The 12,240-nt window shown below is 35.1% G+C and overlaps 1 protein-coding gene across 4 annotated transcripts in view; it reads left to right on the forward strand.

Moving 5' to 3' along the window:
• Positions 1-12,240, forward strand: part of LOC117180093 — an 82,397-nt gene that overhangs the window by 34,295 nt on the left and 35,862 nt on the right. Inside the window, exon 2 of one of the 4 annotated variants that reach the window (XM_033372412.1) lies at positions 1,724-2,130. The exons of the other annotated variants lie outside the window; for them this stretch is intronic. Coding sequence (XP_033228303.1) covers positions 2,101-2,130 — 30 coding nt within the window. The 5' untranslated portion in view covers positions 1,724-2,100. The remainder of the gene's footprint in view (positions 1-1,723; positions 2,131-12,240) is intronic. 4 annotated transcript variants of the gene reach the window in all.

Below are 12,240 nucleotides of genomic sequence, written 5' to 3' on the forward strand. Positions count from 1 at the left end.
ATGATGGCAAGAATTGAGGGATTCCGTAGAACTTCAAAAATTTTAAGACAATTTTTAAAAGCTTTTGAATCAATTAAAATCAATTATAAAATGTTCTCCTGTAATTTATCTTGAATTATTTTAAACTGACTTTAGATTCTTATGCATTTTGACAAATTGTTTTAAATTCTCTTGAGTTTTTGTAAATTCATTTCAATCATACTTAATTCAATGCATTTTGTCATATTTTAAAAAACCTGTCCAATTCATTGTGTCCAATTCACATGCAACAACTCGACAAGCGCTCGAAACCGCGCAAAAGAATTGTACAGCCGGGAAAATCTATCGATAAAAAAAGTGGTCGAAAAGTAAAATAAAATATAAATTCCTATTCAGCTTGAGGCGGCCGACAAATTTTTCTTATTAAACTTTTTGATTCGATAATTATTACTAAAGATAAACAATAAAAACGTGGAAAATTTTCCAATCAGAAATCGATGTTTTGTAAGACACAACTCGCGATTATTCGGCCGTTTGTTGATTAAAATGCTTAAAATTTGTATAGTGTATTCTCAATATATAAGCGATGACTACAAACAACGCACTTTGTGTAAAGCGCGAAAATGTTTGTTTTTATTTAATAGCAAATTGATTCCGATCGAAAACCACGTTTTGCCAACTTCCACCAGTGGGACAGTCATCGAAAAAATATTAGTTGAAATAACTTACCGCGAGAAAGTTGTTCACTAGACTTTGAGAAAGTTTTTCTAAAAATTTGGCTAGTTGCTTAGGAACAAAGGGCGATAAGAGGAGCACTGCAGCGGCAGCGTGTGTTGACTTCAACTCGCTCTCATTTCCAAAAATTTCGCCGCGTCAAGCTGAATACGAATGTATATTTTATTTTCCGTTTCAACCAATTTTTTTATCGATAGATTTTTCCCGCTGGACAATACTTTTACGCGGTTTCGAGCGCTTGTCGAGTTGTTGCATCCATCATCTCAATTTACCCTGAATTCATTTTAATTCTCTGAAATTCTGTTGATTTTTTTAATCCCCTTGAATTATACTAACTTTACTTAATCATACCTAATTCAGTTAATTTGTCCTTTTTAAAAAAAATTATTGAATTGATTCTAAAGTCTTTTAACCTCACTTTGAATTCTGATGAATTATTTATTTACTTCTGGCTGAAATATCCAGATGGGGGCTGGCTAGCCGCTGGATAGGCCATCTAGTAGTTGACCTAACAAAAGTGTTACTGTTTTTTCCAGCCCAAGGCTAGACGCGCAAGGCCAATACTAATATAACCAACACTATACCGCAAGAAGTTAATCCCAAATAGATCCTTTAATTAACATTTATTAGAAAAAAAAGTGACTGAATAATGAGAACTTTTATCTGAACTACGAATCAGCACTCTGCTTTATAAATATTTCGAAATTGCTCACTATATCATATTTTAGGCTCCGAATGATATGTAATAAATCGTTCCAATGGCTGACGTAGAGTATGTACAAACCCGATTTCAGGGGAAAAAGTAGTTGATCGAATTGACGTGCGAAACATAGCTGAAATTTACCAGAGTTTTTTCTTAACCAATTACGATCAATATTTTTTGGGTTAGCTCACGAGCAATTATTAGAAGGATATTACCATTTTTTCTTAATTTATAATTCGCTGTAATTTATATTACATCTGCGTAGTTCCTGCGTCATAAAAACACATTAATTAATATCCTTTTCAGTATAATGGTCATGGATACGGATTCTGAGGGAAAGTACTTATCTAACAACTGATTGAGACGTCAAAAAGAAACCTTCCCATCTGCAGTATGAGATTTCAAACAATTGTTCTGTAAAATAAGCATCAAAAAGTTACACTGTTTACGTATGCAGAAATCACTGGGAAGGAAAAAATTATGCCGACGAATGTGTGGAAAAAATCGTGGATTCGCCAAATCAATCGTGAGGAAATATCGTTATAGCAAATGGTGAAACTCTGGACACGGGTTTGGATAAAGAATATGATGTTACCGACCATCAAGAAGTTGCCATTCAGAAGGATTCTTCGAATAATACTTGCTAGGTGAAATCCATTATTGTACAGCCTGCCAAATGCAATATGCCAGAAGCTACGAAGACTTTGGAAAATGTGTGTCTTATTTTGACTACTAAACATTATACGACTGAGTCACTACAACAAGAAATTGTAACTGAAACGTCACGCGCCTTTCAGATTTGCAAACAAGATTATTTTTCTTCTTTGGGAAAATGCCATTTGTCTGATAGTGAGAAGCAAGCACTGGAGCAACAGTTCAATGAAAGTTTCATAGGTTTCACAGATGGTATTTATGAAAAGAAAGGGGTTTTAAGGAATGCTTACAACAAAAGACTGTTCAACCATAAACATTTGAATATTATTATTTCGATAAAGATACTATTTCTCGACGAACATGGCGCTGACTCAGAATGCTATTACAGTTACGTTCCTATTTTGGAGACCTTAAAATTAATGTTGTGTGACCCAATTATTCGAGAGTACTGTGAAAACTCGTCCAAGTCTACAAATGTAAATGAATTATTTGACATAAATGAAATAAATGTAGATGGAAACGTCAAGACCTTCTTAAGAATACTAATTGCAATGCTGTGCGATAATTTAGGAAGTCATCCAATCGGTGGATATACTGAGAATTTTAGTTTGTCTTAGCATTTCTGTCGGTATTGCGAAATATCCCGAAAAGATTTTAATAGTAATTTGTTTTGCCAGCGAGTTTGGAGAAATATTGTAAATTACATTGCATGTGCAAATACGGCTAAAATATCGGACACAATGATCACTGGCATCAAAAGTAGAACTTGTTTGAATGCCTTGAAATATGACCATCTTGCAAATTCTGGATTGCCTCCGTGCATAGCACACGATGTCTTCGAAGAAATTGTGCAGGTTGACATGGGTTTAGGTATCAATTACTTTTTGTCAAAAGGATGGTTTCGTTTAGGACTACTAAATTTTCGCTTGAACGACATTAAGTTCCCGAAGGAGGGTTCTGTTTTTATTCCGTTTATCAAGAAAGGTGAAACAAAATTAACAGGATCAACTAGTCAAATGAGAAGACTTGCTTTAGTATTTCCAGCAGTAGTTGCAGATCTTGTTAAAGATTTTAATGATCCAGTACGGCAAATGATATTGCATCTCAGAATAATTTGCAGTTTAGTATGTGCTCCAGCTTTGTCTATGGGTCAAGTTGCTGAGCTGAGCGTGAAAATACGTTGTTATCTAACATTGAGAACTCAGTGCTTTCATGATAAGAAATTAGTACCCAAACATGAGTTCTTACTCCACTATCCGACTTTAATTGAAATTTTTGGGCCTTTGAAGCATTCTTCTACTTTAAAATTTGAAAGAAAGCATGGCGGCTTTAAAAAACAAATTAAACATATTCCCAACTTTAAGAGTGTGTATAAACCGGAAGTTCATAACGATACTTTAAATCGAACAATAATGAGCTGCTTCGATGGGCAGATCAAGAACACAAAGTATATCTCAAAAATGGTAACTTTGCATGGTGTCAAATATGCAAAAGATATGTCAGTATGCGTGGGCAAAAACCAACATGGTAACTTCATACTTTGCAAAATTGATTTCATTCTTATCAATTCTGACTATACTGAGATAGCATTCATTGGCATTTCAAAGGAAATCATACTGAATGAACATCTTGACCTCTATGAAAATTATAATAATGACTGTGTCGCAGAAGCGACTTCTTTATTTCCATACTCCTCCTTGTTATCCCCCTATCCGTTTGCAGAAGTTCAAATTGCGTCCACACCAGAATACCTGCCAAAATATGCTCCTGTCGATGCTGATATCTGAGTGTAAGTCATCTTTTATTATTGAAATATCGTACATATATTGCATTTTTTAAATTTGACCCATTCGATTGAGGAGAATAATTTCAGGATATGAGAACCTTTCTTTTACACGATAAACTTCTCTTCTTCTAGTAAATAGATCTTAGATAGACGTAAATTTTCAAAACTATCATTTTCTTTGTACTACTTTTACTTGAGAGAATGTACTGCGAATGAAGAATGGATTCAAAATCTATTATAGTACACCAAATTCTCGCTTTCACTCAAGTGTTGGGGGTTGCCCTCAAATAACCTTGGACTGCTTTCTGGGGGATCGAAAGGTAAACAGTGAAGGCTGCCTGACTCCCTTCCAATTGGAATATATATCTATGCATATATAATGTCGCAACCGCTCTCGTCCTACTTCCCTGAGAAACTACTGGAGCCAGCAGTTCTAGGAAGGCTGAGAACGGGGTGACTGAAAGCAAGAGTTTAGTTTACTTATTAATGTGGTGACAAAATTTTAATTATTTGTAATTAATTAAAAAGTACATTATCTGGAAACTAGATTTTTTTAGAATAAAGAAAAACTAAATTTATAATAAAATTTTAGCTTTAATCAGAAATCGGAACCCGGAATTTTTAAAGAGTCCAGGGACCAAAATGGTCCAGCAAGGGTTCGGTCCGGTCCAGACTCTAACCCATACGAACTTAAAGTGTACGGGTCAGGACCCGGGCCCTTAAGAAGTTAAAGGGTACGTGTCCGGACCCGGAACCTTAATAATTTAAAATGTTCGGGGCACAGAACACAAATTTGATGTCAAACTAAAAAAATTTTAAATTTGAATAATATGTTGAAAATTTTGAAAAATTTCACGAATTAGGTAGGTTTCGATGCAGGTCAGTACGAGGAGCGTTTTTGAGACACAGAACAAAAATTTAGAGTCGAAATTGAAAAATTCTAAAATTGGAATTAAATTTTAAACATTTTATTCATTTGGTAGATTTCTATTAAAGTCAGTACGAGAAAGGGTTTCGAGTCATAGAACACAAACTTGGGGTTAAAATTAAAAAATTCCAAAATTTACCTCAAATTTTGAAACTTTTATTAATTTAGTATATTTCTATGAAAGTCATAAGGAGGAGAGTTTTCGAGTTACAGAACAAAAATTTTGACTCTAAGTTTGAAAATTTTGATTAATTTGGCAGATTTTCATGAAAGTTCTAAAGGGGAGAGGGGATTTTTGAGTCTTGGAATGTAAAAAAAGGGTTTTAAAAGAAATTTAGTTTCAAAAATTGTTTTTGAAAGATCCATGAATAATAAGTTAAAGAATAAATAAATTACAAATAATTTAAAAGATATATATGTTAATAGAATTAAAAGAACAAAAGTTATGAAAGTTGAAAAAAGGAACAAAATTTTCAATTTTGAAAATCTCCTACGTTTTTTGAATTTTTTCAAAATCATTTTTTTAATTACTAACGCACGAATTAGATAAAATTTACGATACTTATGTAGCATTTTTGAATGTTGACCTCTTTCTCTTCTGTGCATTATAAACCTCATTGTACTGACTTTCATATAAATACTTGAAATTAATGAAATGTTCCAAATTTGAGTCAAATTTTTTATTTAGCTTTTGACCTTAAACTACTTATTCTTCTATTCAAAATAAAACCCTCGTACTGAATTTGATAAAAACCTACCAGGTCAACAAATTTTTCAAATTGTGTGGCAACTTTCTAAATTTTTTAATTCTGAACCCATAATCCTATTTAAGAAATTTATCATTTAATTAATTCAACAAGAAATACAAAAGTAATTTAAAATTGCATTGCTCGTGTAAATGTATAGTAAACATATAATGGAACTATACTACTCATTTGTAAATGCCGTGTAACTCTATTGCACAGTGCAGCCATACGTTACACTAAAATAGTGCGCAAATGTATGCGCAACCTCAAGTAAACTCAATAATTTCAATTCCTTCACATAAAACAGCCCCTTCTCTTTCAAATCGTGTTTGTAAATTTTTCAAATATATGTATTTCAAGGAACCTTTTAGGTTGGACCCAATGTTAAAGAATTCTTTAGGGGTTCGGGTCCGGACCGGTACCCTGTAAATTCTAAACGGTCCGGGTTCGGACTCGTACCCTTAAGAAATTAAAGGCTACGAGCCCGGACCCGGACCTTATAGAATATAAAAGCTTCGGGTCCGACCCGGATCCTTAAGAAATTAAAGGGTTCAAGCTGGACTTGGACCCTTAAGGGACCTTAAGAACTTAAAGGGTACAGTTCCGGACCCGAACCCTTTAAATTATAAACGGTCCAGGTTCGGACCCGTACCCTTAAGAAATTAAAGGGTTCGAGTCCGGAGCCGGAACCTTTAAAATTTAAAAGGTTCGGGTCCGGACCCGTACCCTTACAAATTCAAAAGGTCCAGGTTGGGACCCGTACCCTTAATAAATTAAATGGTCCAGGTTCGGACTTGAACCCTTAAAAATTTAAAAGGTCCGGACCCGGACCCGGACGCTTAAGAAAATAAAGGGTCCAAGCTGGACCCGGGCCCATAAGGAACCTTTTAAACTCAGGTCCAAGCAAAAAGGTTCCGATCCCTGGCTGTAACCGAGATTGTTTTGCAGTTCATTGTCAGCGACCATTGCTAAGCTTCAAAATGGCTACATTTTATTCTTACGAAACGAAAGAAACTATATGAAGGAAAAAAGTGTTCTTTTTGCCAGTCCATAATTTCGGTGATTTTATAGATAGCGAAATGTCTTTTTACTTCTACTCACAATTAAATCTCGCTAAATTAATTTACTGTGAAATCTCTCCAGCGATGCATAGCGAATTAATTATTTCACAAAAACAAGAGCTGCTGGAGCACTTTCTTCAATACTAAACTAAGTGATTCTGTAATGGAAATCCATCTTTATGGAAATATGTATATTAACCTATGTAAAATAATACAAATTTGTGTTTTCTTAAAAATCAAGAGGTCCAAGCCCTTTTGTATTAAAGTCAGTCAAGATCTTTGAAATTAAGTTTATCAAATGCACAAGCTTGAAAAAGGAAAGACTAAAGTTGTAGAGTTGTATAAAGATTCACTTTTTCCTGATAAACATGATTTGTATTAAGAAGATGATACGCGCCTGGGTAATGGACACGAGTTTACTTTCAGAAAATTCAAAGAGCATCAGCATTACCTCGAACGCCCTCACAAAAGAAAATCGCAGCTAGCGTTAAAATTAAACATTTCTTTAAAGTCTCGAAAAGTATTAAAAAGTGTACAAGCTGGTACCATTAACTGGCAAATAGAATGCACAACACGTAATGAAACAACTGAGCCTAAAGAAGAAAAACGACTTGCGCTGAATGAACCGAATCTCCAGGATGTACTGAAGGATGAGGCCAGACTAGAAACTCTTGTCAATGATCATAAAGCAATTATCGACAGCAAAGGCTGTTTTTAAATGATTTGGACAATTTGCCAGACTTTAACGTTATAAATTTAAAATGGCCTATGCTCGTGAACAAGGAAATCATGTTTTGGCACTTTAAAAAGCTAAACTGGTCAGGATATAGAAGTATACAAAACCTGCATGGAAGATAAAATTCAAAAAATCCTATTCTATGGTGTTAAGAAGCATCATCTATGCATAAATTTACAAAATACCGACAATGATGAAAGAAATCGCTAGTTTTTGAATGTCTTTAAGACGCACTTTAATGAGGAAGCAAATAATTTCATCCCAAAACGTGATGTAAGTGGTCTTAAGTTCTACATAATTTTTTATTTTCCACTCCTTATAATAATGGGTGAAAAGTTTGATTTATTTTTCCCCGCTTCATTCCCTGATAAAAACACTTAGGCAGTTTTTCATAACATTCAAAAATATAATGTAATTAAATCAATAGATAAAAGTGCAGAACCAGATAAACCAATTTTTTTCGAAAATAGATGAATTTCATACAAATTATTAAAAACTCAAATACATCTTCTGATAGAAAGAGTCTTTCTAATTTTAATTTTTCAATACACTAATAAAAATTACGAAGACTTTTAGATTGAAAACGTTCGATTTTTAACGTTAAGAGCTAGAAATTCTTAAATTTTGAACTCATTAAAAATCTGTTAAATTAATTATTCTTCATTTATTAATGCTTAAATTACAGATCCATTAAAATTTTGTTTACCAATTTATTTATTAATCAAAATGTTTATTATCAAAAATTTTCAACGTAAGAGGCTTTCATTTTTTATTGTTCAATTCTTCAAGAAAACATTTTAAAATTGTTTAAATTAAACATAAAACTCTTAAATGGAAAATGTAAGTATAAGATTTCTAAATTGCGCATTGTAAGCTGAATAATAGCATAATTGAAAAAGATAACAAGTCAGCTAATTATTCCAAAAAATTGTTGAAATTGAATTTGTACAGATTTTTCTTTTAAAAATATATTAAATTCCCGGTCAAAAAATAAATTCACTGCCATTTCGCGGTTTTTCTAGGTCTCGAAAAATTCTCGGTTATTTCCCGGTTTTCCGTTCAAGCGGCCACCCTTTATTTTTGTTTTTTGAACTGCTCATTTAGAAATTCATTCAAAAGTTGAAATTATAATTGGAACTTTCCCAATAGGATCTGTTTTCTGCTCAACACAATCGAGCTTATATTATTATGTCAGGGCCGTCTGAAAAATTTTCAATTGGAATACATAATACTACGCAATGTTTGCGCGTGAGTACCTGCTTGCTGCCCCTTGTCGCTAAGCTTCTGATGTTTCACGCATGGTTGAATAAGCCCCTCTCAACCCCGGAGACTCCTCTCTAATTACAAGACTGCGGGTTATCATTTTTAAGAAGGAGTAAATCCGAGGTTATTAATTCCAGGTTCCAATGTATATAAGTTTTTCACCTTGGAAAATAGCAAAAGTTTTTGAAATTTGAAATGAGTGGCTTAAAGCCGTGCAATACTTTAAATTAATAATACAAATAGGGCTAAGCGGGTTGAAGTTTCAATCCACTGTTGCGTTTATAAAAAAAAATACTTTATTGTAAATGATGTTGCAAATAACGGAAAAAGAAAATATTAGATTCGTTAGAAATATGTTACCCTAATTAGTAACTTTATCAATTACTTTCATTAACTATGAATTTTCTCCAAACAGATTGGAAGTACTCGTCATTTTATTGCAAATGCTGTGGCGTACCCCACCTTAGCTCTTTTTGGTTAGTTGACTACATACTTTTTTCGTACCATTCAATGTGCCATTAGTTAACATGATATCTTAATATTTAATTTAATTCTTACTGCAGAAAGTTTTTGCGAAGTATAAAATGAACAGCCTGCACAAGCAGAAGCTGTGTCAATGAATCCATTCATTCCAACAAAAATCTGGTTGATATTAGATGGACAAAAAGTAGAAAAAACTGATAACTTAGGGGCCGCGATACAGCTGCTCATTTCGGCTTACTTTATATTTAATCGGACATACCCTTCCCATACGGCATGTACACTGGAATTTTTACAGCTTTATGTATCCAACATATCTGCGAAAAAAGGAAACAGAGGAAAATTGGAAAAGTATGAAGCTAGGGTTTCGACATTATACAAGGCTCTGCAAAAAATTACCCTGCATTAATAATATAACATTAATCTTCCGCCGTAAATGCAAAATAATATTTGTTTATGTATGCCGTTACTGTATATACTTAAAAAGTTAAAGGAAAATAATACGTAATAAGCCGTTGCAATCGTTTCTCAAACATTCGGAAGTATTAATAATTAATATCAGAGTAGTTTGATTGATGCAGAGTATGATTAGTCCGTGCTTCTTATGGATGTATTAACAATGTTCGTCTATTTAATACGGATCGACTTCTTTTGCATAAAAAAACTTCGATTATTCTGATGCCTCGAATGAATCAATACGATCACTAAAAATTAATGTAAATAATAATAGCCTTATTTTGATGTGTGAATCGAAAAATTGTTATTGTTCGCTATCATTAAATAAAATTTTCTATTCCTTAATAGAAAATATAAGCGTTACAAGGCTAACTAAAAGTAATACTACAATAAGATGATATGTTTCAATAGTTTCCCAAATTTGTATAAGCCCGAAACCCTTTCAAATTCAGATTCTACACTTAAAGTTGCAGAATCTCTCGTGGGCGAAATATGTTGCTTTTGGGAGGAAATTCGGGGATATTTTTTTCCGATTTGCCAAGAAAAAAATGTTCTGCGTAGTTATGCGTATTTGAATTTGGTGCTTTGATTTTTGAAAAACTCCCATTTTTGTAGGCCCCTATAACTTTTTACTTCCATCAGATATTTATTGTCTTCCTTTTTATTTTGGTCCCGTCTGTTTTTTTTGTGTAATACACCGAAAAATTTGAAAAAGGTTCAAAATTTACCTAACAAAAAAACAATAACTTAAACTTTTCGCCAATTTTTTTGTTGAATTTGTTCTTTCACGAGGAAGATATCTTGTGACGTTTAATGCTATATATAATTAAAAATTTGTCATAAGGACAACCGCAGGATTTCGCCGGGAGCGGGTGCTAATCTGAAAAATTGCACCCGCTTCCAGCGAAATCGCGGTAAAATTTCAGCCACAACCACATCTCACAACCGTGAGATAGGTGGTTACAGTCTGTAAAGGAATCAATACGACGATCCAGCAAAAGCCTCGTGCACACTAAGAATACGAAGTGACCCACGGACAACCGCCTTCTGCATTTTTCCCGCAAGTGTTCTAGCATATTGTTGACACGCAGGGATGCTTTTTAGGCTATTAGCAAGTGAAAGCTTAGCACCTCCAAGAGCGCCGATGATAAGGACGATCAGTTTAACAGAATATTCCGGGTACAATCGTTGCAACTCCCTTATAAAATCTCGAAACCTCTCTTTCTTTTCATTCTCCTTGGCTATGATGTTTTTGTCAGCTGGTACCGAAAATTCTACAACGAACATGGTTCGCTTCTCGAAGTCAAGCAGAACCATGTCAGGCCTCGAGTGAGCAACAGAAACAATTGTCGAGAATATAAAGTTCCAGTATATGCGGCACTTTCCATTCTCGACAATTGACTCAATTTCCCTAGGAGCATTTAGAGGAGCGATATTAAGGTGAATGCCGTAGGAGTGACAGAGATGGTAATAAAGCACTCTTAGTGCCGCATTGTGCCTTTGAATGTAGGTCGTTTCCGCGTGTGCTGGACAAGTAGATAGTATGTGAGCTAAATACTCCGGGTGTGCATGGCACGCCTGCAGCTATCATCGGGAATGTCTTGGCTCAAAATGTGGCGACGGTATGTTAAGGTGGAAATGACACCGTCTTGGCATGAAAAAATGAAACCCTCTGTACCAGACTTCAATCCGGGCGATTTAAGGAAAGCAAACGTTAGCTCACAAGACCTTGACTGATCCTTCACATTTCTGTGGAAGATACCGTGCATCCTCTTATCGAGGAGCTGTTCACGAAAGTTTTTCTCTTGTGCTTTCTTAATCCGGGCTTTCAGGAGTGAGTACTCGAGACAGATTAGATTTGATGCATTTTGCTCAACCTTAATACTGAAGTCAAGTCCGACTGTTTCAGCAGCCTCCTCCGCTGGTTTGTATAGAAATGCTCCTTTGCCCACTTCTTCGTGATTCCTGCCCATTTTAAGAAGAGGGTCTCTTCCATTTGCAACTCTATTTGCTGTACCCAGAATAATCCTGTTGTGAAGACATTCAAGACTCAATATTCCGCGACCCCCTTGACGGCGTGAAATGTACAGTCGCGGAACGGAAGACTTAAGATGCATGCTTTTGTTCATGTGCATAACCTTTCTTGTCCCGATATCAAGAGATCTGAGCTCGTTCTTCGTCCATGGAACTACACCAAATGAATAGAGTAGTACCGGGACGGCAAGCATGTTCGTTGCAGATACTTTGTTCCTCGCCGACAGTTCGAAAGACCAAATCTGTCGGACGAGACGTTTGTATTTGCTTCGGAGAGTATCCTTTATAGATGTCACATCCTGAATGCGGCTCTGTGGCACGCCCAGGTATGTATAAGTCTCTCCAGCGCAAATATGTCGTATGGCGCTTCTATCAACGAGCTCAGGATCTTCAGGGATGCCATTAAGTTTTCCTCGCTTCAAATAAACCTTGGCGCATTTGTCTAACCCAAATTCCATTCCAATTTCCTTAGTATATCGTTCGACAATCCCCAGAGCTAGATGCAGTTGCTCTCTGTTTTTCGCATAGATCCTAAGATCGTCCATGTAAAATACAGGAGTGACCTTGTACTTTCGAACTGCAGGTTTGCCGCACAAGTACCCGTCGGAATGGCGCAGTGCTAGAGATAGTGGCAATAATGCAAGGCAAAAGAGGAGTGGGCTCATGGTGTCGCCCTGAA

This window comes from Belonocnema kinseyi, chromosome 9 (genome assembly GCF_010883055.1).
Source record: "Belonocnema kinseyi isolate 2016_QV_RU_SX_M_011 chromosome 9, B_treatae_v1, whole genome shotgun sequence".
NCBI classification, from domain to species: domain Eukaryota; kingdom Metazoa; phylum Arthropoda; class Insecta; order Hymenoptera; family Cynipidae; genus Belonocnema; species Belonocnema kinseyi.